We start from the raw sequence: 27,968 nt of genomic DNA, 5'->3' as shown, positions 1-27,968 counted from the left end.
CGGCGCGTCCCCCGCGCACAGCATGCTGGGACAGGTAGTTCTTGTCCGCCACGCCCCTGCGGCTCTGCCTGCGGGGGGCGGGCTGGGAGAGCAGGGCGTTGATTGCCTGCCCAAGCCGTCAATCATGGCCGGCCCGTCGCCATGACAACCGCCCGCCGCCAGGGACGCGCCGAGCCGGGGCCGCGCAGGTAGGGAAGGGAGGGAGCGAAGGGAACTGCGGGCACCCGGCAGCGCTGGTGGAAGCGGGTGAAAGATGCTCGGCTTGAGAACACGGGCAGCAGCCGGCAGGGAACAAACCGCGACTGCTCCGTGCGGCCGAGCCGCCTCCGCCGTCTCTTTCCCACCGGCGAGCCCGAGGCGGCGCCTTCCCCCGCGCCCGGGCTGGGGCGGGCAGGGCCCCGCGGTGGCTGTGCCAGGGGCCGGGCGGTGCTGGTGAGGAGACTCGGGCTGCAAACGCTCCCCCAACCCCTTGCTGCTGCAAACCCCCGAAAATCCGCTCCCCGTTCCCGTCTCCCTCATGGTCTTGTTCAAGCGACCCAGCTCTCACATTTTGAAGACAAGATTATTATTTTCCTTATCTTTTCTATTTAAAAAAGTATTAATAAAGTCTTATCTAGTGCAGATCTTTACAATATAACGTTTCTGGTTCATGACAAGTCATGACATGGCAACATATGCTACCGTTTGTTATGTTTGATCATGTTATGGCAACTTCAACATCATACTTGGTAACTTTTGAAGTACCGACCAAATTGTTACAAAATTTTAATAACTTAGACCAGCTGTACTGGCTCATACCAGAAGTTCTGTCTGGTCAAGATTACAGTAAAGCCATACTTCCACCCTCTTTTGTTGGATTTATGGTTTCATTTCTATACCCAGATGTATTATCATTGTTTTTAGTAGCCCTCAGTTTTTCATCTGTCAGTTTGCCCTGCTACTTTTTGATATTGTGTACTTCTGGCAGCTGTCCCGTCCACAGGCAGTATATTCCATAATTCAACCACCTATTGTGCAATGAAATGCTTCTGCAGTCCTTTTGTTTGTTTCCAGTCTGTCCCTCAATAAGCTCATGTGATGTCAGCTAGATCTTGTATTGGGAAAGACCGAGAATAATCATCTCCTGGTCTCTTTTTCCATGTCTCTTTTGATTTCACTGACTTCTGTCATATCCTCTTCAGGCTAAAAAGAATCCTGGTTTATTCCTAGTGCAAAACATATTCTGTATCTTCAATCATCCATGTTATACCTTTTCCAACTCTATTCTCTTTCTCTTTGAGTGGAAGAAAGGAAAAGAAGTGGAACACAGTCAATGTTCTCATGAAGTTTTCCATTTTGTTCTCTATGCCTTTCTCGTTAATTCTTATCCTAATTTTACATGTATTGTACTTACCGTCCCAGATACTGTACACCTACTGGTTTCTATCAAATAACAAAATAACCTGGTTCAAGTAATTCTAATTTAATGAAGTTTTATGTGTGAAATCAGGTGCATTTAAATAGAACTATTTATACACTGAAATGATTTGGCAATTGCCAAAACTTCAGCTTTACTCTCTACAACTTATACAATGAAGTGGTGTTCAAATATGCACAAGCATTATTAATAATGCAAACTTTAGATATTTGTATTATTTGCTCTTCGTGTAGAGCAAAGTAGAATAAATTTAATTAAAGGGAATACTGTATCTGAATTTCTGGAGAGAAAAAGTAATTCTCAAGATGGTATTTTTAACATCCTAAATGTTTACTCACAGAAATGTGATTTTTAGTTTGGCAGTGACACAACAACAATAAAAAAAACCAAGTAGCACATGTTTTTGATCATTTCCTTGTCATGCTTTTGTAAAGTGGACATGCATTTCATTCTTCCAAATTATAGTAAATTACAGCTCTAAATTAGAAATGCACACAAACTTGACCTTAAATCATCCAATTAGGCAACTAATTAATCATTCTGTGTCCTCAAATCAGACAGCATCTTTTGTAGTACTAATAGCTAATTAACTTTCCCCTTTTGCAGTACCTAGCAACTTCATGGGTTTGTTTTAAAACTGTAAATGTTTCAGTACATTAAATGATTAGGAGAACACTCTGATCTTATTTTTTCTCTTAAGCCTAATGTTCAAAATATTACAGCCAACTGTAAATAAATTAGTCTGTAAAATGTCAAACAAAGTTGCCAAATATTTACTCAGGTTTTACCAATTAAATAATGTAACACTGTGTTCCACTGAAATGCTGCTGAAAAATTAGACTGAACATATTTAATGAATTCTTAATATAGTTATTTTTTAAAAATAAAATATATGGCAATATTTATGGCAATTGATTTTGCACTTTTAAAATTTTCAAATTATGTTAATTTAAATGTTGCTTCCAACCTCTTCTCAATCACAGAATCATGAATTTACATAAGCATAATGGAAATACATAATATATTTGCATGTTTCTGAACAAGTACATGTATTAGAGTCCTTTCTAAATAAGCAATATAGAAATATCCCTTAGAGGATACGAACTAATCATAGATTAAAGAATTAATTTTTTGGTCATATTTTCAGACAGTCCACTAATACAGACCCTGATTTTTTTTCCTGGCTATGTTGATAGTATTTGGTACTCTGTGCAAAAACTTAGTGGAAAAACCAAACCCCTGAAATAAGAGGTAACTTCTGAAAATACTAACGTTTAACTTACGCATTAGAACTTTTGTTCCTTTATTTCTTCCCTGGAAGAGGAGGGGTGTAAAAGGCTGCTCTTCAGTACCCATTTTAAAGTTCTCAGTATGTGTTGGTTTCCTGAAGGGAGCACCTGGGGGTTACCATATTCCTGCGTAAAAAACAGCTTTGCATATATACTTAGTAAATGGCTGTGGGCCTGATTATGCTTCCAGAGAAGTTTCTCGAAGCTCTGCCTTTGCTTTCTCTGGAGGCCTTACATGTTTCCTAACCACTGACAATCATGTTCCCACAGGATGGCAAGTGGGCAGAGGCGATATGGTATTAGGGATATTGTAAAAGGAGATAATTGCTTTTGTACTTTTCTATCTGCTTTCCAGCTGGGGAGGTCCTGTGCATCCCAGAGGAAACTACAAACAGCCCCGTTGATTGCTGTATTCATTTGCAATCTTTAAACAGGGGTACTTTTCATATTAACATATGCAAATACACACACCAGTCACTGACACCAGCTTCGCCACCACTGCCCTTATCTACAGTGCTGCGTGTACCTCTATACCTCATTTTTCCAATGAAGGAGGAGAACTGATTCCTGGGAGACAATTTTCAAAAGTTTTAACTGTTTTTATAAGTAAAATATACTTGAAGTCAGTCAAAGGAAAAGGGATGTTTTTACTTGCAAGTTGTTTTGCTAAACATAGGCATGTGACTTATCTCAGCCTTCTCAGTGTTTCCTCCATTCATATGACTTAGGGTTTAGGATACTCAGAGGAACTCACTCAAAATTTCCAAACCAGCTTTGTAGCAGTGGATAATTATGAAATGGTGAAGTAAGAAATTGTGACCGGAATATATATGAGAAAGGTCGTATTGTCCTTCAACTAATTTCTAAAACAGCTGTTTTCTCCTCCTCTTCTGGAGGGCTTCTCTTACACAGAGGCATAAGGGTTGGTTTCAAATTAGAGTAGTCACAGAATCCATTTATAAAATGGGTCACAATTTTTGTATGTAAAATAGACAAGAAATTGGATAAGAAATAGCTTTGTGCCTTTTTTGCTTTTTAAATAAGGAAAAATTAGTCTCTTTTAACCATCTGAATTGACATGCACTCTAAGTGAGGTAGGCCTAAGTGTTTCAGAACTATAAACTAAGCATATTGTTCAGTGTAGAGGCTCCTTTGAAAGATTATAACCATGCAAATATATTGAATATTACACAAAAATATATTAACAGTGTTTCTAGTCCTGTAGTTGATGAAAAGACTATGAAAATGCGGGCAGTAAAAACTTCTAACTTTCTCCTTACATTCATTATATATGACTTGTGGGGTTTTTAACTTTCTAAAAACATCATCCTGTGCAAGGCAAATGTTTCAGAATTCTGAAACATTAATTTGTTTTGCCTTGGTATTGTCATTGCTTTTTGGAAGAAGCAGAAGATCAAATTGCTACAGTTCTTCAAACAGATTAATGAAGGGAGCTGCATTTGCCATAATCAAGAGAGATTAAATAACAGAGAAATGCACTAACATACCATGGACGAAGCTTGTCACCTGTGATCTGCAAGATCCAGTATGATACAGAAAAGAGTCTGAGGATTTATAGAGTACATTTTTCTATTTTGATTGGAGTGAAAAAGAAAAATGCATAACTATAATACAAATATCAGACTCTGCTCCCATCAAACAGCAAAATTTACCTTGAATTCATGGGAGGTTAACATTTATCCCAAACCCAGGCTATACAACTAGGCTATAATCCATGGCCTATATCTTGCTATCAGTGGCCATCCTCAAACTAAAATTCAGATTGGAAGCTAAAATTATGCTGCTCGCTTCTGGAGTATTCGAGAATTTTGTTACAAAAGAGTGAAACACTGTTTCTCAGCCAGGGTATGCCACTGAAATCGAGAATGCTCAGACCATGGCGTGTTTATTTCAGCACTTACACTATTTTAGGCTATTCATAAAGAAACTGTCAAGACAGAACATTTATTTTATAAACTCACATTTTCACCTTTAGTGTCTTGAAGTAATTGTGCTGTTCACGTGTACAGGCAGACAGGCTGTAGCTCCTGCAAGAGATCATCAGAAGTAGTTATATCATCCAGTGTTCTTGAAGGTGCTATCTCTTTCTGTCCTGTAAGTGCATCTACTTTCCTCTTGTTAGTGTTAAAATTGTAATAGCATCCAAATACTGTAGGTGCTTTGTAGACATCTTAAAAAATTCTTCCTTTCCCACTCAGTTTACAGGTTTAAAAAGTGTGAACATGGAAGAGGCAGGACACAAAGTGAGAGCCCCGTTGTCCTCATCCCGGCTGAACACCTTTGGCTGTTCAGTAATATCATCCAACAATTTTCAATAGCTCTAAGAGAATTTGGGCCATCCCGATTTAGCTGTTCTGTCAGCTGCTATGTGAGCATCTCCCACATGATGGTGCTGTCCGGTCTGTACAGCAGGCAGGCTGAACTGCATTTCCTTCTTGCCATGGAACTGAGCCTTTCCTGCACGACTGTTCTAATCCTTTTTCTGGATACTGGGAAGAAGGAGAGTAAATGAAACAAGAGTAGCCTGCTATGCAGTATCGTCTCCAGTTGTGTGGTTGCTACATGTAATTATGCATACATCTTTCTGAGTTTGTCCTCCACAGACCTACACTGAAAAATAAACTGGAAATAGAAATGCTTTGTGCAGCTGAGTAATGATTTACACTTAAGGACATTGGGACAAACATTTGTAACTGGTAAATTTTCACCCACGCTTTTCCCACTGTAGCTCAGGTCCTTAGCTTTGTGTAAGGGAAACCCCTCTCCTCATTTAACCTGGACAGATGAACTCTTTCCATCTATTAGATAAAAATACAGCTTATGATTTAAAATTATGAAACATACCTTTAGTTGCATATGAAAATATTACTATAATGATAAGCTACATAAAATCATGAACCAAATGTTCACTCATACAAGGTGTATTCTATTGTCCATTTAAAATTATTGATATGTATCTTTCTCCAGAGAAATCTGGAAAAATGTCAGAAAATCTCGCATCCAGCAAAGGTCCAAAAACCTCGGCAAAGAAACAGAAAGGTGGAAACAAAGCTAAGGAATCCTCAAAAGGAAAAGGAAAACAGCTTGGTATGTAAAGTACAGCAGTAATGGAACAAGCAGCAATCTGGTCTCCCACGAAAGCTACTTTAATTATTTTGGCCCCATGCATTAAAAAAAATTAGAATATGCTGTTTTTTATAAATAACCAAGAGAGCTACAATTACTGGTTATAATTTTGTAACCAACATACAGAACATTACTGATAACACCATGTCATTATATTTCAGATGAAAAAGATGAAGCTGATCTTTCTATGGCCAGTATAGGTAAGTGCTATGATGACTATGCTTTAAAGTGGTAGTTCTGGAATACTCAAGGCATTTTGAAGCTTCAGTGTTACTAATGCCAGGGAATAATAAGGAAAGTTTTAGGTTTTTTTAAGAATGAGAAAAATTACAAACTATGAAGAAACACAGCTATTGCAGTAGTGATTATAGTGGCTCTCTGAATAGGAAATAGATATGGGTTTGTAGAGAAGGTTTTTATCTTGGGTTGAGAGGAGTTGGGATCACAAGAAAATTACAGGGTGCAAAATCTTTGCATTTAGTAATAGTTAAGCAATTGAAAGAAAAACATGAAATATGTTTATAATTTTTAAATCTTTGATCTTTGTCAAATCATTATTAAATTTGGTGAGAAGATGATTTTAATATATCACTTGTGGTTTTTTATCATAGGTGCCAATAGACATTGATTAGCATAATTTGCTTTGCAGGGGAAAAAATTCACCACTTAAAAGTCAGAAGATATCAAGCATTTGTTTTGGCTTATGTGCAAGAAAAGTTCAGTTTTAAGCATAGCCATAGTTAAGAGCTAAAAATATGTAATTATTTGAATGTAAATATATTCTTTTTTCTTAGACATCAAATTATTTTCAGTGGGTTTTTATTTTTCATATTTCTGGTTGGATTTTACTTCTGACCTAATTTGTGCAATTTTTCCTCAGATATAACTTAAATTGATGTCAATGTAAAATTTATCTATGGTTTACAGGAACAGCCCGAAGGGCTGTCTTATTAATTGGCTTGTACAGTACAGCTTTTATTGTTAAAAGCTAAAACAATGTGGCAAACAAGGAATACACAAACTAGTTAATTTTAAAAGAAATTGTAAATCACTTGTTTTCTTACATAATCCCATGAACACATGGATGGAAGTGAAAATTGCACTCTGATTAACATCACTGAAATGGCTAAGCTGCAGTTAATAAAAATGCACAAAAAGCGATCCCTCAGATGATTTAAGTGTTCCTTTATAAAAATGTACTTTCAGTGTTCCAGGAGATACTTAGTCAGTAAGACAGAATTGTACCTCCACCTACTGGCAAATAAGGTTAGAGCTCTAATAGCTAAACTACTGCTAGAAACGTGTTGCTAAAGCAGGACAATAACACTAGTGTAAGCAGACAGTGTCTGTGCAGGATTTAAACTGCATGCATGGTATCTTCTTAGCATAAGACCTGTAAGTGTTCTTTGCTTCTCCTTAGAGTTTCTTGGTTCTTTGTGGAGTTCTCATAGCACTAAGAACTGCTGACTTACAAATTATACAAGTACAATTTACTATTAGAAAAACAATGTGAAGCCTATGATCAGATATTACACACCTTTTACTGGAAAGGAGTATTCAATAAAAATGTTTACAATAATAAGAATTCCAGTATCAGCTCCTTATGTTACAGATTCTGTTAAAAATCATATTCTGTAATATAGAATTTTAGTTCCTTGGACTAAAAGGTGTACATATTTTATTTTTGTTCATTACTCTGTTTTTTAACTTGGACTTACAGCAATAGAGCACTGGAAAAAATAGACTATCTGTTTTAGTCTGTTTCCTCTTGTAGTGATGTCTGTTCTATTTTTGCTCAACTTTAATGCATTCTTGTATTGTTTCATTTGACACTGAAACCTACATCTCCTTAAAAATATTTTTTTTAGCACTAGCATTTGTGCACAAGGCTGTATAGACAATTCAGCATTTAAAAAAACCTAACATCATACAATCTTCTTGAATAAACAACCATTACTCCTGGTTAGGATTTTTGAGGTCTGGTATAAGGAACAGTGAGTTTGGACCAGATGACTTCAAGGTCTTTCCCAGTCAACATCCTTATGATTTTGTACTTTCTGGAAGCACCCACACAGAAATCCTGGAACTCTCCAAGATATCAAAAAGGAAAGACATGGAATATTGATTACAGCTTGTGAGGAAAGTGAACAAATGGACTGTGCATGCTACAAACAGATTGTATGTGCTACAAAATGACTAGCGAACACTAAGTAATCCATACTTGGCATAGTGTAGCCATGTACCAGAAACATCATGCATGTAATTAATTTTAGTGATGACCATAGCAGAGCAGATGCAGCGGAGTAGCAGCATTGAAGGATTTTAAAGGATAAATGTCAGATTCATCCAGCATTATGCATTATGCGATAGGATTGTGCTGAGATTTAGCTCCCCAAATAACAGAGATTAAGGAGGATTTATCATTTTGTCAGTCCTTGTTGGCTTAGGTTAGCGATGACTTCTCAAAACACGCTGACACAGCTGGTCATAATCATCATTTAGGTATATGAACTTCTCTTTAAGTCATACACAGAGGAAAAACACTAGAGGTGCTGGGAATTAAGATAAAATACTAAGTGACTAAACTAGGAAAAAAGAATGAAACAAAGCTGGTAGAAAGTATCAGCTATTGTCACAAGAGCCAGCCCATTTCAGCACATATAAACAGTACATAGTATACATGTCCCTAAGTCCTTTACAGTTTCCAGTTCACCAAAAAGATGATGGTCTGCTGGCCTTGTCAGGCAGAAGTACAGCGGCCCTCATGAAGAAAGCTCTTACAGCGGCAGCCGAGACGCGACACATGGGTCCGCCAGCAGGGCAGTACTGCAAAGGAGGAGTCTCCTGGCAGCAGGATTCAACTAGCTGGGAATAGAGTGATCTTGACTACAGCTGTAGTGTCAGCTGGAAGACAGAACATGTAACATGAGAAAGACCAGTATTACATACATAACCTTACATACACACAGCTGACACACACTTAACAGGAAGCACTGTATATTATCTTCAGATGAGTGTTTGCAAAGCACAGTTGACAGGTTACCTAACTGTATCCAGCTTCACTAAAACCAATGAATATATCAGTGCTAGAGCTAGGATAAAAAATATCTTGTTCTGAATTAATATGAATGAACCTAACAGAGGTGATGTGTGTAGAAAACAAGAGCTTCCTGTTTTCCAACAAAGCTGAAAATAAATATCTGGCTTTAATCTTAGTGAACTTGTTTTAGTCTCACTTGCTTTGCTAGAAATAGACTCTACTGCTCTCTGAACTCAATGAGAGCAAGATGAAAGTCCAAAATCAGAAAAGCATCCTTATTTGGGAAAGTATAGAAGCCTTATCTAGATTAAACATTAGCTTGATGTGGGACTGCATTGCAGGGAAGGACCGCATTATATCTATCCAAGGATTTTTCGTAAATCAGAGCCATGCATTCGTGTCCTTAATGTATTAAAACCAGTCCATTAATGACTTTTCACTAAAGTTCTTGATCACCTGTTGATCGAGAAGAAAAAAACCCAAAAAATTCATACCAGGAAAATCATATTCATTAAGTATGAAACGTTGTGTATTTTAAAAGATTAATAAAATGTAACATAATTTGTATTCTGCCTTCCAAAATACTGAGAATGAAGCTGAGTGATTCAAAGGCGTTCTGCTATAAACAGTAAAGACACAGACTTATCGAAGTATATGTGTGTGCTTAAACAACACTCTAAACTGTTTATCAAGCAATTTTGCTTTCTTTCATAGGCCACCCAGAAATCTTTCCTTTAGTTTTGACTACAAAGACCCAAGAAATTTTTAATTGCCGAGTTGATGAAGATGTCACAGAAGAAAATTGTTTCAAAATTATTAAAAAAGAAGATATCATTCAGGACCTGGAAACAAGAGCTAACATTTCTGATTTCTACCCTGTCAGAAAAGTTGTCCTCGTATGTAGCTTATTTCATTTTCACTTTAAGACTTCATGCTCTCAGAGTGTATATTCTTCAAGGGAAAAGGTCTGCCCTTGTTTGACTCTGTGTAAATACACTAATGCTGTAACATCTGACTGCTATAGGTCATGGACCACTGTCAACTCAAAGTTTCTCATGGCTCTCCATGAACTTTTTTTTTGCTAACTTTAGATTGAAAATATGCTAAAAGTAACATAAATACTATTAGTTTTGATTCTGTGAACTGGCAGAGCTTCACATACTTGGCTTCCCCTAATTCATGGCCTATTTATTGAGAATCATTAAAACAGTTTCTTTTCTGTTTAATGCTCTGTATGAAAGATTAGTTTTGTCCCAGAGTTATTTTTATTACAAAATAAAATCCATCTGTTCTTTTCAATTAGCACATGAAATTCACTGTTAAGACCACAAAATTAACCTAAGATACTAAATTAACACTAGTGGTAGCTGTTCCAATCACAGCCTCATGTTTGTTTTGAATGTTATTTGTTTTCAGTTTTCCACTAATTGTTTTAATTAAAATAGGAATATCCAGGGGAAGAACTTCTGGTAGTTTTTGATGCAAAGTTCCAGTACGGACAAAACTTTTACATTGTTGCTTCTGAGGAAGCCAAGGAAAACCTTGTAAAGGTAAAATCCAAGTATACCACAGCATTGTTCTATCTATGAATATTTCAGAATCTAGTCTCAAACATATACTTCAGGAATGATATTGTAATCATAAGCATCTGATGTTTCTCTAATGGGTAATCTGAGCATGGAAAAATATGTGTATCACTGTAAAAATATCTTTTATACTGAGAAGGGCTGAATTAAATTTTTGTATTTTACTTCAGACGGCCAGTATTACCCCCATTGCTACATTTTTATCTTAAGTATTAATTTTCTTTGCCAAGACTCAGATTTCTTAGACATAAAGGACAATATATTATCTTCAAATAAATATTATACTTATTTTTCACAATATGGAGGGATATATAGTCTTCAAATCATACATTAAAATGTTCTTGATTTCTAAATAGCCCTAGATACATAGAACATTTCCCTTGTACACTATAGGAGAAGGTTTATAGGAAGATTATATAATTTTTCAACATGAGTTTGTCATCCGGCATCAGGAAATCAGGAGAAGTAGCAATGAAGAAAATTAAACTGCAGTTCCAGCAGAAAATCAGTATAAATTCTTTTTATATAAAAGTGTTTAGCTTTCAAGACAAGAGTCTCTGTTTAGTAGTTAAATATTAAACATGTAACATTTATTGGAAAATTCTAATGCACAAATGAATGGGACCTAATCCAGCCCTGCCCAGGGGCACAGTATAGCCAGACTCACTGCATTGAGACAAAAGTAAAGAATGTGTGAATGAAGACTGAAAACTGGGTTTCTAGTTCATACTTACATTTCAGTAATAAATTTTTGGAAAAGTAACATTTCTCACTATTTGATGTCACAGCCTCCAGAAACTGCAGAAGAAGAAAAAGAAGAAGATAGAGAGGAAGTTCTGGATCCTTTTAAGCCTCTTGTCCCCAGACCCTGGATTTCTCTTGGCAGTGAAAAGGAAGTTGAAGAAGAATCTGTTAAAGACAATGTTACGAAGGTCAGAATTAAGAGATGTTAGTCAATCAAATAAATATAAAACCCCCAAATATATTTTAAGTTCCTTAAAAACAAAAAGTCAGGAAGCTGGAAGTTGCGATCCTAGTTTTGCTTGAGGTCTTTCAAGAAAACCAACAAAGAGAGAGAAATAGAGAAATAGCTTCACTTTTAACAAAAACTGAAAGTGCTGTAGAAACTTTCTTTTTAGACTGTTCTCTTTTAGTCCTGCAACTAAGGCATGTGAGACTGCATTGAACATAACTACTTTTTAAGGTATAAGTTCAAAGGTCCTTATCCTCTTTGGTCATTGGCACCTCTGCTGCTTTTTGTTTAATTTACAGTGTGGTCAGATTACAAATTGAGTTACTGCTCTGTATCCTTGAAGCTCAGTGAACTCTGTTTCATTCCATGGATGGCATTTAAGTAGCATGCAACACTTTTAAGTGTTACTGACTACAAGTATTACAAGCTGACTTTACAGAAGGACATATTTGATTAATTACACCTACAGATTATACTGAGAAAATTATATGTCCAAAAAGTAGATCCGCTCACAGCTTTCACCTAACTTGTGATGTGCAGGGCATCTGTAAGCATCTAACTGTCCATCAGTGAATTTTACTCAATACCTAAATCCCTGCTCAGGAGAGACTGGCTAAGTTTTGATAGTTTTCAGAAAGTGGACATCTTGATTATACTTAAAAAGATGTCTGATTGTTCTAAAGCTAATTCACAGCCACCAAATTTAACACATTGACAGTCCAAGTGTTCTGTATTCTACTTTGCTAGCAAGGTCCACTCGAAAGTGCTGTGAACAAAGCAATACCTTTCTACTGCCTGAAATCAAGTGCCTACTTCTCTTTGTGGGTGGAAGTCAAGCCACATCCCTTCTTCCTAGTTCTCACTATAAGGAAATTCCTCACTCAAATTTTTGTGAATCTTCTTCAGAGTACTTTTCTCTCCCTAGGTAGTGCAAGGAAAGCTGAAATACCTCACCCAAATTGAGAGTTCCGCTAAGAGGGAAGGGCAGAGAAGTTAGGTCTTGGAAGCCTAATTTAGTATTACATAAGGCTTTCTGCAAATTAATCCTTCAATTAAACATGAGACTTTGATATTGCATGAATAAGAAAATGTATTTCTCTTATTCTACTAGCAGTATCCAAAAATGTTACAGCAACTTCTTGTTTTAGAAATACAAACCTGTGTTCTATTAACCTACATATGTAGGTTATTTCTAAGAGCACTTCAGAATTTCAAAATGCAGAAATATAAGTTAACTCAGCACAGAAATCATCAATAGAACTAATTCTATGATGATATGAATGCTGCCATTTTACAGAATGTTTTTACAAAAACATTCTCTTCTACTAACCATGGAAATACATCTTTTCCAGATTAAATTCAAGATTTCTCGAGTACGCAGGAAGTTTGGTGCACCAATTGCATTTACTGATAAGAACGCTTCACATGAAACAGACAGTTATGTTGAATGCACCTCTTATGAAGACAAAACTTTCAGTATTAAAATGCTTGAAAAAGATGTGGGGGTGCAAATAGTTCCAAAAGTAAGAGAAGCTAGTGCTCAGACAAAATGGTAAGTATGAGAAAATATTTACAAGTTTATTTATTAAGCTATGCACTGTTTCCTAACTAAAATTCTGGAGTTAGTTGCAAACTGATTAATTAATAGAACAAAATGGGATGCTCTGTTTGCATCTTCCTTCTTCCACTCTTTTCCAAAGAGTTTCTAGAAAAAAATAATACATTTAGTTTTTAATTTCACACACTGCATGGGTTTCTGTCTCTGAAATGGTTTCTGTACTTACATTCAAATTTATTCCAACTGGTTAGGACCTATCCAAAAAATGCAGCCACGCAGTATTGTCCTAGGGAGTTCTCAGAGGAAGAGAAAGCAGAGAGTCTGTCATCTGAGAGGCTGAAAGAATTTCTTACATCAGTACACGTAAGGTAAAATTACTGCAGAAATACCCTTAAAGGCTACCTGAAATAATACAGAATACAAGCAAGTACTCTTGCCTGAGTGGATCATTGGTCTAGTCAAATACCAATTTTACTTTTTGTTTCTATACAGTTTTTTCCCTTGTTTATTATTGTAATACTAACATATTAATTTCATAGTTAATTAAAATTAATTAATTATTAAGTAATTAATAATAATAGTTAAAATTACATAAAGTCTATGCCATATAAATATGAATTATTGTTTTAAATAGATATTAAACTGGTAAAGTTAATAGTGATACATCTTTTCAAATAAACTACAAAGCTGATCTTTCGAACACTGCTCACTCAAGCTGAAGGTTATGCAGTGAGCAAAGGTGCAGTCCTACCCATGACTATGTCCTCAGTCATGGGACAAGTCCCACTTACACTTTTTGCACAAGAATTGGGCTGTACTTGGTGCACACAGAACTAGAGTTAAATTCTTGGTACAATGGCTATTTCTATTTAAACATAAGAGGGTTTCCTTGCAGCGATGCATCACTGATGAATTAAGTTTTTAACTACTGTGGTCACAATTTTGTGTAAAACAAAAGCTGCCTCTTTACAGAAATTTTTGTGATTCTATTACTGAGTAGGCACATCTGGATTATTGAAGCGTTAACTGTTCTTTCCACAAAACAGAGTGGAAATTGCATTGCAGCAAAATGAAATTATGAATGCTTTTTTTGATGACTGGAAGGCCCTAGCAGAAGACAAAAGCAGTTCTGATGGCAAGCCAGATGTTTACCTTAAAGCACACCAATCATTTACCAACCTGCAGTACCTCAAGGACAGAACCATTAGCTGTGTTTGCTGGCATCCGATGGCTTCTGGTAAAGCAGTTACAATGCTCATTTGAGTCTTCAGTGACGGGTATTATATGAGAGCTAAAAAATATGCATCTTTCATAAAATTAATCAGCTTTCAAATTTAAAATCAAATGAAAACTAATTTAGTATACCTGCCAGAATTGCTGATTTGAGCTGAAATGAAAAATGAGAGACAAATTCTTTGTAGAATTCAGGCAGGAGATAGGCCATGCAAAGTCCTTCACACTAATGTATGAGTGGAGATCATAGGAAAGAGAAATTTCTCCCTTATGAGGCTCACTCAAGCAGGGCTGCAATTGTGCCAGGTGCTTCAGATGGCTCTGCATACCACTGTCCTTCTCCCCAAGGCTGGCTCTTGTAGCACCCTTAACACTTGTGAGGAATGTTACAGCCACGATGGGACGTGGCTCTGATGAGTGCCAGGGAGCATCACAAGACATATTAAATGTCAACTCCTGTCCCCTGCTGTGGATTATTGTCCTACACAGCCAGACTTAAAGCCCCACTTAAGTTCTATGTAAATGCCCCCGCTGCACTACTAGCCAACACTGAAGCCTGTGTAGAAAATTAACTGGGATACAAAAGATTTGGTTTCAGGATGGGTGGCCAGGACTATATGCCTGTCACATCATTTCAGGTGCAGTATTACACTACTGAGGAGCAGCAGCAAGAAAAGCTGAATTTTATCTTGATACTTAAGTTCTATGACTCATTGTTAAATAACTTCATCCTAAGTAACAAAAATAGTTTCTTCAAAGCTGATCTGAAAGAAAAAAAAACATGGTTGGTTTGTTTTGTTTTGGTGTTTTTATTTTGCTTTTTTTTTGCACTATATTCAGAAGGTATAAATATAAATCACTCAGAATAATTAACAGTGTGTTGAAACTTGAATTGTGTCTTTTGAGAAAATTAATTTTTTTCCTCATTCAGGGATTATAGCAGTGTCAGCAAGAGAGCAGCTTTCTTATGAAGAGCAAATTAAACTTTCTAAAAAATCACGGCTGCACCGATCAGTAATACTTTTTTGGAGTTTTTCTGACCCTATTCACCCCCAGGTATTTAACCAAGACTTTTAAATATGCCAAGTGTTTAAATAACAAGAGAAAAACAAACGGTGTGACTGTATTTCTCAACTACCTTGTTTTTCTTCTTTCTAGTTAATATTGGAGTGTCTTGAAGACATTTACTGCTTCCAGTTCAGTCCAAGTGATCCAAATATCGTTGCTGGTGGCTGCATCAATGGACAGGTGTTAATTCACTGTTTAAAAATAAAATTGGATATTTCTGTATTTTCTTACAGGATGAAAATAAGGGTGAAGTGATGTACTCAACATCTATAGTAATATATAGGGACAGAAGACAGATGTCACAGACTCTTTAGAAGCTCTCTTATCCTGGACTGAAGCTATGCCTGGTTATTCCATAGCTAAACCATTATTGTATGATGCTTCTTTGTAGTACTGATAAATAGGTCAAGTTGTAAAGACTTTTTTTTTGAGAAAAGTGTAGCCTTTCAATTGATTGCATCAGACTAAAGAGAAAATATTTTAAAGACTTTATAAATTCTAGCACAAAGAGAGAATTTCTTATTTTTCCCTGAACCTCCATGATTTGGAAAAAAATTAGTATTAATATACAGGATGAAATAATTTGTATTATACTCATTTCTCGTTGTAGGTTGTACTGTGGGATATTTCTCAATATGGAGAGAAACTGCAAATTGAAAAACCTGTTGCTGATGAAGTCGTTGACTCAGACAGTGAGGCGACAGCAGCGGCAGAAGTGGCAACTAAGGTAAGTCCAGGGGTGATGGTTGGATTGTGCTTTATAGGGACCCAAGGAGATTCATCTGTGGGTCCTCAGGAAGCTGGCAGATGAAATTGCTAAGCCACTATCCATCATTTTTGAAAAATCATGGCTGTCAGGTGAAGCCTCTGATGACTGGAAAAAGGGAAATATAACCACTATTTTAAAAAAGGGTAAAGCAGAAGACCCAGGGTACTACAGACCAGTCAATCTCACCTCTGCCTCAGGCAAGATCACGGAGCAGATTCTCCTGGAAAGTATACTAAGGCACATGGAAAACAAAGAAATGATTGGTAACAGCCAACATGGCTTTACAAAGGGAAAATTATGCCTAACAAATTTGGTGATCTTCTATAATGGGGTTAGAGCATTGGTGGACAGGGGCAGAGGAACTGACATCATCTACTTGGACTTAATGCAAAGCATTTGACACTGACCCGCATGACATCTTGTCTCTAAATTGAAGAGACATGAATTTACTGGATGGACCATTTGGTGGATAAAGAACTGACTGGATGGCCACATGGTCAACAGCCCCTTGTCCACATGGAGATCAGTGGACAGATCAGTGGAGGAGTGGTGTCCCTCAGGGGTCAGTACTGGGGCCAATCCTGTTCAACATCTTTCTCAGGGACATGGACAGTGGGATTGAGAGCACCCTCGACAAGTTTGCTGCTGATGACACCAACTTGTGTGGAGCAGTCAATATGCTGGAGGGAAAGGGTGGGACATCCAGAGGGACCTTGACAGGTGGACTGATCCAAACCTCATGTAGTTCAACAAAGTGAAGTGCAAGGTCCTACACCTGGGTTGTGGCAACCCCAGACAAACCTACAGGATGGGCAGAGAAGTACCTGAGAGCAGCCCTGCAGTGAAGGATTTAGGCATAATGGTTGATTAAAAACTCAACATGAGCCGGCAGTGTGTGCTCAGAGCCCAGAAAGCCAACGGGATCCTGGGCTGCATCAAAAGGTGTGTGGCCAGCAGGTTGAAGGAGGCGATTCTCCTCCTTTACTCTGCTCTTGTGAGACTCCACATAGAGTACTGCATCCAGCTCTAGTGTGCCCAACATAAGAAGGACATGGAGCTGTTGGAGCAAGTCCAAAGAAGGGCCATGAAGTTGATAAGAGGACTGAAGCACTTGCCCTATAAAGACAGGCTGAGAAAGTTGGGGCTGTTCAGCCTGGAGAAGAAAAAGCAACCTTCCAGTATCCACAGGGGGCCTACAGGGAAGCTGGAGAGGGACTCTGTGATGGGACAAGGAGTAATGGGCACAAATTGAAAGAGAGGAAATTTAGGTTAGATATTAGAAAGAAATTTTTTACTCTAAGGGTAGTGAGACACTGGAACAGGTTGTCCAGGGACATTGCGGATGCCCCAGCCCTGGCAGTGTTCAAAGCCAGGTTGGATAAGGCTTGAGCAAACTGGTCTAGTGGGAGGTGTCCCTGCCCATAGCAAGGGGTGCTGGCACTAGATGATCTATAAGGCCCATTCCAACCCTTTAACATTCTATGATTCTATGAAATTGAGAGAGCAGCTATTAATATGGTAAATGCTTCCATTGTAAATATATTGCAGTGAAGGAAAAATGGGTGAAGGTATCCTGATTCAAAAGAGAGGAGTAGATAATCTTTGCAATGAGAGACTAGAAAGGATAAGAAATCTGATGAGTTCATGAAATAAAACCATTATCACAATATAATTTCTATCTGATTAGTACAGCTTAATAGCTTTACTGCATTTTGTGTGACTTAGGCTTCTATTCTCTAATGGGCACCAACATACTCTCTGCTCTTGCCTTACGAAGCCTATCAAATACAGAGATATTGTTACTGAATGCAATACTGAAAAGTATTTTAGATGTTTATGGATAGAGAAAAGGTAGCTTGGAAGAGAACAAGATTTCAGTGGAAGAAGACAGTAAAGAGGATAATCAGAAGAGAGACCTAAGAGCAGAGGAGAAACTAATAAGTGAATGTGTGCGTGCCCGTGGAGGTATGCTGGAATTGTTTTTGGAGCTTCATATCCAAAGGCCTGTTTTGATACTTTCTTTTTTTTTTTTCCCCTAGAGGAAGGTATTAGACTCCTTGAAAGTTCTATAAACTGACCTGAAATACGTGAAGCAGCATTAACAGAATGCAAAGTAATGTTTTTCTGTTTGATAGATCTACTATTTGTAAATACACTGATAACTCTTTTTAAAACATTTCTAGCCATCACCTATGCAAGTCCAGCAGAGTAGCACAGAGCCACCTCTAGTGAAATACTGTGCAGTCTCTTCCAGAGAGTATAGTCACAAAAAACCAGTAACAGATATACAATGGCTGCCACATCATTCTGAGGTGAGTTTAAAAATCCACTTTTCTTCTTTTTATTATTTTCCTAATGTACTACCTCAGAAATCCTTGTGTAAACTCAGGAGAAAATATTAAAGCGTCAATTATTTGTAATAGCCTTCATTATTTCTCACTGCATTTAGTAAATATTAAAAATCTGATGTCTCTTGTCCTGTTATGCTTTACAACTGTGCTGGGTTCTCAGTCTGGCATAAATCTGCTCATACTGAAAAAAATTTCTGCAACTTTACTGAAAATTATAATTCAAAATTTTAATAAGCTTTCCACATGTAAAATGTGTTAAATTTCTACTATGAACAATCTAGAATGTCACCAAAAAATTCTGAGAAATAACTTCAATTACCTAAATATCTGGGCACCCAAGAATGGTGGTGTTGTGGTTACCTTCATTGTTCAAGGTGTATTGAAAATATTAATTTTGCCTGTGTATTCAAAATATTCATTTTCTGTGATGGTTTTAAAGCTCCATAGTACTTGGGGTCTTTGTAGTTAAAGGGTCCAACACTATTATAGGAGTACTGGATGCTCAATTACCATCAAAGTGTTGCAAATGGTTGCTAAATTAATTTGAAATGCAAATGTAGTCAAATGTAGTGATCGAATAATGACAGTGGAAAAACAGGCCAAGAGGAAGAAAACTGAAATCTTTAAAAGGTTTATGCAAATTTTTAAGACATTTTAAGGATACTGCAGTCCTTAGCAACATTACCAGAAAAGTGAGGAAAAGGGTACACATATGTCATGAAAAGAAAGCTGATACGACTGTTCATTATTATTTTATGCTACAGTAATACCCATGGATACTAATCAGTACCAGATGTAAAACATGTGGAAAGGGATTGGATAGCAGACATTGTTGTGGTTTTTGTTGTTTGGGTGGGGTTTTTTAGTCAAGATTTAGACTGAGAAAGCTGTTTTCATGTTCATCTGGGATAACAGATACAGGAAACCCTGCTTAATAAATAACACTGACTAAGGAATCACTTTATCAGTATTTAGCAACATGTACTGAGACATACTTTTTGTTATATAAACATGGAATATGTATCAGCCTTTGCACGGCAGAGCAGTTTTTATGGCACAGTTCCTAAAATCAGGAGTTTTATAATTATATATTAATAAAAAATTATTCAAAGTTATATCCAGAACCTAATTCAGCTTTGCCTGGTTGCAAGACTACCATTATCACTCCAGGTAGACAAATTCATGCATGAAAATTAGAGTAGGCCTAACTTGCCATAAAAATAAAAAAAGTGTAGCTGATATTTTGCTACATGGTTGATAAATACAGTTTTAGCCAAAATATATTTTTTTCATACACTGGAAATTGTATTTGATCGGGGTTCAGCCTATAATAACTTCGTACTCTTGACATCTTTCCTTTATTTTTCTGAGTAACTAAAATTAATTTGGAATAAGCCAATAACTACTCAGTAAACGATAAGTAGTATAAAACCTGCAGAACCCCACACATACAAATTAAACTATTAGTAATTAACATTTGAAAGGATCACTACCATCCCACAGCAAGGTCAAGCCAAGTGGGAAATAAATTTCTCAATGGTTAGCTCTTTGGTTAATCTGCATAAAAGAAGTTACAAACATGGCAAACTAAGGAGGGCCTGACTTGCAGTGGTGCCAGTAAGTATTTATCCTGCTCAGTTAATTTAGAATTTTAGGTGTGTAGCAGGCAAAGCTGATATCAGTTCACTTGAAGTACATTTGTAAAATAGCTTGACTTTATAACTGCAAATTAATAAGTCCTGATTTTCAAACTCTACCCAAGCAGAAATAGGAAATTAATTTCTAGTAACCTGTTTTATGTGTTGAAGTACTTACGTGGCAGAGTGTGGTTTTTGTCTCTCATCTTCTTCTTCCCCTGTAATAATTATTACTGTTATTTTCAGGACGACCAAAACAGAGGTGAAAATTGCCTTCAGCTTGTAACCTGCTCCCCTGATTGGTATATACAACATATACTCTACAAGATGTCTTCCAGTTGCCTTTGGAAAGCTTTATGGAGCATAATCCAGGATTTAACTAGCACACTTCTGGATTCCTATCAGCATATCCTGAGTAGCTGAAATTTTGTATGCAGAAGACAAGCACTTTGCATTCTTGTCCTTTACAGTAATGGCATTAAGAGCTTATTAACTGAAAACCTTGCACGTATACTTTTATATTCTGTGTATACCAGAAGAGTGTTGATCATACATGCATTTGCCTGGAAAGCTACACCTCTACACTTACATTTGATTGTGTGACATGCACAAAAAACTGTTGAAAGATTCTAAGTCCACAAAAATACTGTAAACTATATTTAAACTTGGAGACTTAGCTGGCAAAATTATTCTGTATGCATCTCCTCTTTTGTGGACTGAATGGTCATGATGGTTATAACCAAATATTATCCTGTGTGAAGGACTGGTAAGGAGATAGAATGCAAAAAACAGAAGTAAATGTTTAGCTTTCATGATGTCAAAAGGCTTGAGGCTTCAACACTGCATGGCTGGGCTCAATCATGTACTTGTTAGTTACATTAAAGGGAGAGTCAGAGAGAGCAAAATTTGATAATGATGCAAAGTTATTTGTCCTAATCAAATAACAGAGAAGACTTTGAAGAATTAAATTAGAAGAAAGATTGAAAATACTCTTGTTAGTAAGTTTGCAGTGTAATGCAAGTAATACACATAGAAGAAATTATTTTAACTACTCACACACAAGGGTTTCAAATTGAAAGTGTTTACCCAAAATAATAACAGGGAAGTCACTGTAATGTCATGCTTGAAGAGCATGGGTCACTGAGCAACTCCTGTTAGAAAAGGGAAGGAGATGTCAGCAATGAGAAAAGTTATCATTGGCTATATCAAATCTCTGAATGAATGTCCAAAGTAGAGCAAAAGGAACAATCAGAAGGCTGAAAAGTCCAATGAGATGACAGATAGAAGTGAGTGGGACCATTTGCCTTGAATGTCAGCAAATAAATTCGTACACACAAAAATTGAGACTGATCTTTGATTTGGATTACTAGATTACCTGCTACACAGTTCTATCTAGTTCTCTCAGCCTCCAGGAATTTCACCCAGGTAGTGCCAGTAAGTTCACCCAGTAACTGTCCATAAGCAAACTCTATTAACAATATTTAACTACTTTGGTATAATTAACTGATGAAATGGGGGAAAAAGAAATATATTTCATCATAACAAAAGAAGCAATTAAGTATCTAGCATTTGTCTGCTTCTCAAAGCCTCTATTGTTATGTAAGGTTTGAAGATGAAAGGTTAAAAAAAACTCCAAACTTTAAAATGTGTGGAAAATTGCATCTGACTTCAAAATAAAACCAGAGAATAACATTATACAATTATTTTGCAGCTCAATATTATTTTGGGATATTCCAGCCATTGGACATCATGAAAAACCTTCATCTGGTGTTACAGATACTTCTAAGCATTTAGATCTATCATGGAAACCTCTCATAAAGGTAGTGTACACAAATATAGAACATAAGGATCAAGTCAAAATGTAGATATGGCCAGAACTCCATAGAAATGTTGTATTTTCCTTCCCAACTCTAATTTTTTCAGCAAATTGATTTCCTTGTGATTTTCCTTCTGATTATGAAATTAAATACTTCAACATTCCTTTGAAATTTCAATAAAAAGCATTTTTAAAAGCTAATTCATGAGAAACAGCATGACTGCTTCTAAAAAACTGCAGCAGGTGCAAAAGTAGGTGTGTAACTAGTGTAAGTTCCTGTCAGCCTTTTCAGCAGCTCTGCTGTCTGTCTCAGTGGGTCCCAAATAGTGAAACATGGTCAAACCATACTTACTAGCAAAACAACATTCAGTCTCATGAAAATGGTCAGAGCAGTTTGTGAAAAAAGTGAGGCTGAGAATAGCATTAAGTTAAAAAAAATAATTATAATTTTAGGTGTGCTGATCTGTGCTGTTCAGAATAGCTGCAACTGGTACAGTTGTTGAACAAGCATGACCACTGAAGCTGGGCTGGGGTATTTTTGCTAGGAACAAAGCAAAATTCTTACAGGAGAAAGATAACACAAAGAGCATTTTATCCATGCTTGTATGTGAGGCAGCAAATACTGTTTGTGGAGTATTACAAACACACTGCAAACTGGAAAGACCTGTTCCATTATAGTAGAAAAAATTTAGACTTACACCTCAAAGATCTGACAAAATATTTTAGCAAATGCACTTTTTTCTGAACAGATAAGTCTGCATGAAGGGGATACCAACACAGAGTATGGTCCCATCAGAATTATCTTAAGGGAACTGCATTATCGTTACAAAACCTCAGGTAATAGTTTTATTACACCTTATTAGGGAAAATGTTTTTAATAAGCTTGTATTTCAGTATATACATAATAAAAGCTGAGCAACAAAATGTTGTATAGCTAAAAACATCTGGGGAAAAAGGTTTCTTAAATATACTGGTGTTCAAAGTGCAACCTGCATGTACTGACTACACAGATATGCACATGTATTGAATCCAAACCAAGCAGCTCTGCATACACAGTAACTCTACCCGCTTTCACTCAAAAGCCTGTGCAAGTCCCCCACACAACCTCTTTATCCCTCAAACAGTATGTCCTTTTCAGCCATTACAGAAAACTATTTTTAGACATAATCCATTCCCTGGAGCAGAGATGTTAGCTCCTGGTTGCAGCAGCTACGAGTGATGGATAAGGGCAGTTCCCATGGAGACACTGATGCTGTGTAAAACTGGGGAAGAACAGGGTGGTGCTACGCTAAGTAGTTGTCTGGGTATGGGAAGGACTGACTTCAGAGCAGCTGCAGCAAAGGGCAGATTCCACTAGGAAACAATTAACCTATAGAACTGCTGTTTTACCTGTCAGTCTTTCTTCATCTCTCCTCTTGAAATTCCCATAACCATGAACTACCTTTACAAGACAAAGGATTTGCTCGGTCTGATAAATTCCTGTGTTTAACAAATAGATGTAACCATCTTGTTTTCCAGGGAAGGCAAAATCTCTGAGTGCAGTAAGAGCACCTGCCAAAGAGAGCCCATATACAGAGATGAGTAGTTCTTCAAGCACAAATCTAGAAGTGTTAGAGAATATATCCACCAACTTCTTTGTTGGAAATGAAGTAAGTGAAAATAATATATTACCAAGGAAAATGTTAATCTGAGGTAGCTGAAAGACTGAACAATTAAATAACAGGGTTTTCACAAATGTATAGGCTTGCATGTTTTCTTCAGGTGTAACTGAAAAGATCTTTCTGAACATGCCACATTTTACTTCCATTTTAATGCTTTTAGTTACATACTTTAAAAAAATAATAAACTTCCAATACGTGGTAGACTATGAACCCTTATTTCAAGGGCAGAATTAGAAGACATTTCCAAAATATGTTGAGCTTATTAGGAACCAAACAGTATTTCCTTATTCCAGAATGCATAATATTAGTAGTATTTTTTTAGTGTTTTCCCGAATGTCTGGTGTAAATACTAATACTACAGTTTCCCCCCAACTTAATTTTACTTTAAGAAGTCCCATATGTTCACAGCCCTTCACCTACCCTATGCATCTAAAATTAAAAAAATCTTTCCCAGTTTTGATTTCATATGGAAATGAAAATTTGGCTTCTAGCTACCTTTTTGCTTCCAGTCACATTTTCCTCAAATACTGGAGCAAAGCATGAACTATAAAAACCAGGCCCCTAATTCTGCAGGAAGGACTGCTTACATATATGATGGTAAGTAAAGCTGTTTTGGCAATACGTAACCAAAAAATGGTGATGCAAAATTTTTATGTGTTTTCAGTCATTGGCTGCGAATTCAGGTTTTAATTTACTCAGATCATATTTAATGATGGTTATAATTAAGTAAAGTTAGAAACAAGTAACTTTGATAAAAGCCACTAAGCTCTAACATTAGCATTTACTTGTTTTTTCTGGCATTACAGGATGGAGTAATTGTTTATTCTGACTGGAAAATGAAAATTGATACTAATTCAGCAAAACCAGTTAGTAAGTTCAAGTTTCTCAATACCTGTTTAAACTTTACTATATCACTAGCTTTAAAATATTTGCATCTATACTCTGTCTTTTTAAGGTTCTTGCTCATCAGCTCTAATAGTCTATCTCACTGATGACAATGGGATTTAGCAGGACACCCTCAAAAGTGCAAGCAGTTTAGCTGGCATGACAGAACAGCACAACCCTCTCTAGTCTCACAGTGCATCACTATGCACCTATTGTCACAAATCATGGAAATAATTAGATTTGCAGTAATTCCAACTCCTGTACCTTGTGAGCAATAAAATGAGGCTAGTATCTTCAAAGCCTGTGCTGGGTCCTGCACTCTTGTTTCTTGATCACTAAGGCACAAGTTACAAGCAACTGCCTTTTTCATCCATTAGGTCAGCAGCAGACTCAGAAATACAGCCTTCACACTGAAACTATCAACACTCTCCAGAGATCTCCATTTTTTAAAGACACCTTCCTAAGCATTGGGGGCCAGAATTTTGCCATTTGGAAAGAAGGGGTTACAGTAAGTTACTTTAACACAGCTGTAACATAATTCAAAGATATACAAGACAGAACTATAACAGACTCTGAGTCTGTATTTTCAGAAATGTTTGTAAGTCACAAAGCTTCATAGTTTAGAAACGAATCAGGTATAAAAGAAGCTTCTATAAAAAAGACCTTCAATTCTAACCTTGTAAAAACTGTAGCTTCTCAACTATTTATTTCTGCTGCTAGGGAAACCAAAGAATAAAGGAAACGTGTACTTAACAAGTCTGAAGAACTTGTATTTTAGGACGAAATTTTTTCATCATGTGAAGACAAAAAAACATGGTTTTTTTTTACAGTTCCTCTTATGTAGGAGTCCAGGTTAACTGCACCTAACAAAATCTCCAGACCACAGGTTTTAACAGCAGATAGACAGATTACCTTAAGAGACTGGAAGTGACATAGCAGGTTTTTTTACTTCCCCATAATTCTGTTTATCTGCAGAAGGTGATACAAATTTTGCCATTGACAAAAGTTTTGTAATAAGATCATTTAAATTGTGAGCATACTCCAATGACAGGAGATCTGAAGGAGTGAATTGATACCACTGTTTGATTGTTGGATCTATCTTTGTTTTCACAAAAAAATAAGAATGGACCAATCCTTCAGTCAAGCTGCTCTGCAGGAAGATACACTGCAGGACAATGGTCCTTAGCAAGACCAGGAGTTTTCTTCATTGGCAGAGATGATGGAAATCTAGATATTTGGGACTTACTGAAGAAAACTCATGAGCCATCTTATTTCCAGAACATCTCCAAATCAGTCATCACTTTCATCAGCCCCTGGACTGCCTCACGTATGTTGATGGTGATTGCACTTCATTGTGCTACCCTGTTTGCAAACTGGCCCGTGACTCCAAAGCACATAAATCTTATTACAAACTCTCTTATATAAGTACACACTTCCACTAATTTAACACTGTACATACAAAACTGCATACATCAGTTCGAAGTGTACTATCACAGCATAAAAGCAACTGAAAACATTTAACTAAGAAAGAAAAAGTCTGATAAAAAAAAAACTTTAAAGGGAATTTCATTTGTTAATAAAATAAGAGAGAAATAAGGCTGCCTTTTTTGCTGCAGTGAACAATAAGCCAAAATGACCAGAACAAAAATGAACTCTCTGTAGATTGTATTTGGGTGGAGGTTCATGTTGCTGTTGAAATTTGGATTGTTTATATGTTTTTTGTCAAATATCTTTCAGCGGAGCAGCATTTTTTAGCTGTTTCTGACAATCTTGGAGTACTGCATGTTTTGGAAATCTGTCAAACACTAAGTCATCCTTCGAGTAATGAGGTTGGTAAGAATTTTTATTAATCTCTGACACTTTATCCTGAAAACTCCCAACAGAGAAACAAGCCTGCCTGGAAAAAGTTGCCTTCAAATGATGGCAATCAATTTGAGATCAGAATGGCCATATTCTCCAAAGATCACCTGTAGCAAGCTGGCTTTGCACAGAGCTCAGATAGGAGTCAACTAAAGGAAACCTCAGTGACATTTGGTAGAATTCCACTGCTCCAACCTCGCTACATGAAAACTTCAGCATTTTTTGCCACATCCATAAAATGACACCTGGTTTCATGCATTAAAACAATGGTATAGAGTTCATAGTAATGTAAATATACTGAATTCCTTTTTCTTTACACCTTCTTGTCCAAATTTGCGTCCACTTTTTCCCTTTAAATTTAGTACTTCAATTTACATGTCTTCATATCTGGTTCTAGCTTAGTGAAAGCACATTTTGCAAACTGTTCCTAGCATTCCCACTCATTCATGTGCTTTTGAAATAAGCACTATCTGTACCGTGTCTGAAGTTGTTCACATCTTTATATTGTTTTGCTGCAAATTATTGAGATAAATAGAGATATTTATATTCCCAATATAGATAAACTAATAATACTGTTCAGATCATCAGCCATAGATCTGTGTCTTTGGGCATGTAATGACTCTTGTTTGTCATTGTGTTAACAGCATGCCAATGTACTTGATTTCTTTGAAAGAGAAGTCAAATACCTGAAGTACTGTGAACAAGAATTTCAAGAGTATCAAAAGTTTCAAGCCAAAACAGAACTGAAATGGAGCTGGAGGCACGGAGAGAGAAAACAGTATGTTGTATTTAGAATTAAGAAAATTTTCTGTTTCTTTGGGTCTTTAAAATGCATCTGTTTTGCTAGACAGGATTTCCCCTAATATTTTCAAAAAATCAGTATGGATGTAATTAGAATAGCTTAGCAGCTCTTTATTTCATATTTACAGTTCTTAAGAATGGAAAAAATGATCCTAGTTCATGTAAGTGCAGTTCTTGGTCAAGTGAAACCCCTGCAAGAGCATTAAAACCTATGGACATTTAACAACTATAAATTTGCTTTTCATTTTACATCAGTTACTCATTCAGAAAGTTACATTTTTGCCAACTTCCCTGTAAACATTGCTCCTTCAAGCAGGGATGACTCCAACTTCCTGTTCTTTACTCACATAAGGATTTTGCCTATACATTCTTTGGTAAATAGTGTAACAATACTAACTTAACTAACTAAACTGCCATTTCTTTGGTTGATTGCTGTAGCCCCAGGTGAAGCCTATTTTCATAAATTTGTGACAGCACTGACATAACCCACTGGAAAGCAATGGGGTTGCATACAGGTTTCAAAGCTTAACGGTGTGGTGTGTGTTTTTCCTTCAGAGTATGACTACTCTATAGAAAACAAGAGAGGGAGGAGCAAGAAAACTGTGTTTCTGGACCTGGAGAAGCAGATAATATTGGATTTAGAGACAAGAAACACTTCCCTCACTGGATACTTAGAGCCCATTATCACCTTTAGAACCAGTGAGCTTTTTATTTGAAGACCTCTATTTCAGCAGAACCTGTTTAGCTTTGGAAATAAAGAATCTTGCAGTTGGAGATTGTTGTTTCTTAACTTCATCTGTTTGTTTACTCAGTGTGGTTAAAGTACCATTGTTTTGGGCACACTTCCCCCACTATTTTTCATTAATACAGTTATAAT

At 36.7% G+C, this 27,968-nt stretch overlaps 1 protein-coding gene and 1 long non-coding RNA gene across 3 annotated transcripts; one reads left to right on the top strand and one right to left on the bottom strand.

Moving 5' to 3' along the window:
- The first annotated feature begins 59 nt into the window (after window positions 1-59).
- DNAI3 (dynein axonemal intermediate chain 3) lies at window positions 60-27,865 on the top strand. Of its 2 annotated transcripts, XM_064664832.1 has the most exons (24): window positions 60-188; window positions 4,703-4,821; window positions 5,695-5,814; window positions 6,015-6,053; window positions 9,608-9,789; window positions 10,339-10,443; window positions 11,268-11,411; window positions 12,805-13,004; window positions 13,262-13,378; window positions 14,057-14,247; window positions 15,175-15,299; window positions 15,402-15,491; window positions 15,922-16,038; window positions 18,264-18,392; window positions 20,315-20,370; window positions 21,780-21,888; window positions 22,634-22,721; window positions 23,403-23,533; window positions 24,352-24,415; window positions 24,808-24,938; window positions 25,553-25,757; window positions 26,168-26,259; window positions 26,935-27,068; window positions 27,647-27,865. In XM_064664832.1, exons 3-24 carry the CDS (start codon window positions 5,709-5,711, stop codon window positions 27,651-27,653), a joined length of 2,562 nt encoding a protein of 853 aa, XP_064520902.1. In that variant the 5' UTR covers window positions 60-188; window positions 4,703-4,821; window positions 5,695-5,708; the 3' UTR covers window positions 27,654-27,865. The 2 variants fall into 2 exon arrangements, with proteins under 2 accessions (XP_064520902.1, XP_064520903.1); XM_064664833.1 differs by lacking the exon at window positions 4,703-4,821 and having other exon boundaries at window positions 73-188.
- LOC135418950 (uncharacterized) lies at window positions 15,382-21,787 on the bottom strand. Its single transcript, XR_010432753.1, has 3 exons — window positions 21,155-21,787; window positions 20,247-20,286; window positions 15,382-15,502 (listed from the first exon to the last, which is right to left on the bottom strand). It is a non-coding gene; the product is annotated as an uncharacterized LOC135418950 (long non-coding RNA).
- Window positions 27,866-27,968: the final 103 nt, after the last annotated feature.

Source organism: Pseudopipra pipra, chromosome 9 (assembly GCF_036250125.1).
Source record: "Pseudopipra pipra isolate bDixPip1 chromosome 9, bDixPip1.hap1, whole genome shotgun sequence".
NCBI classification, from domain to species: domain Eukaryota; kingdom Metazoa; phylum Chordata; class Aves; order Passeriformes; family Pipridae; genus Pseudopipra; species Pseudopipra pipra.
This window is presented reverse-complemented; position numbering and strand designations above follow the sequence as displayed.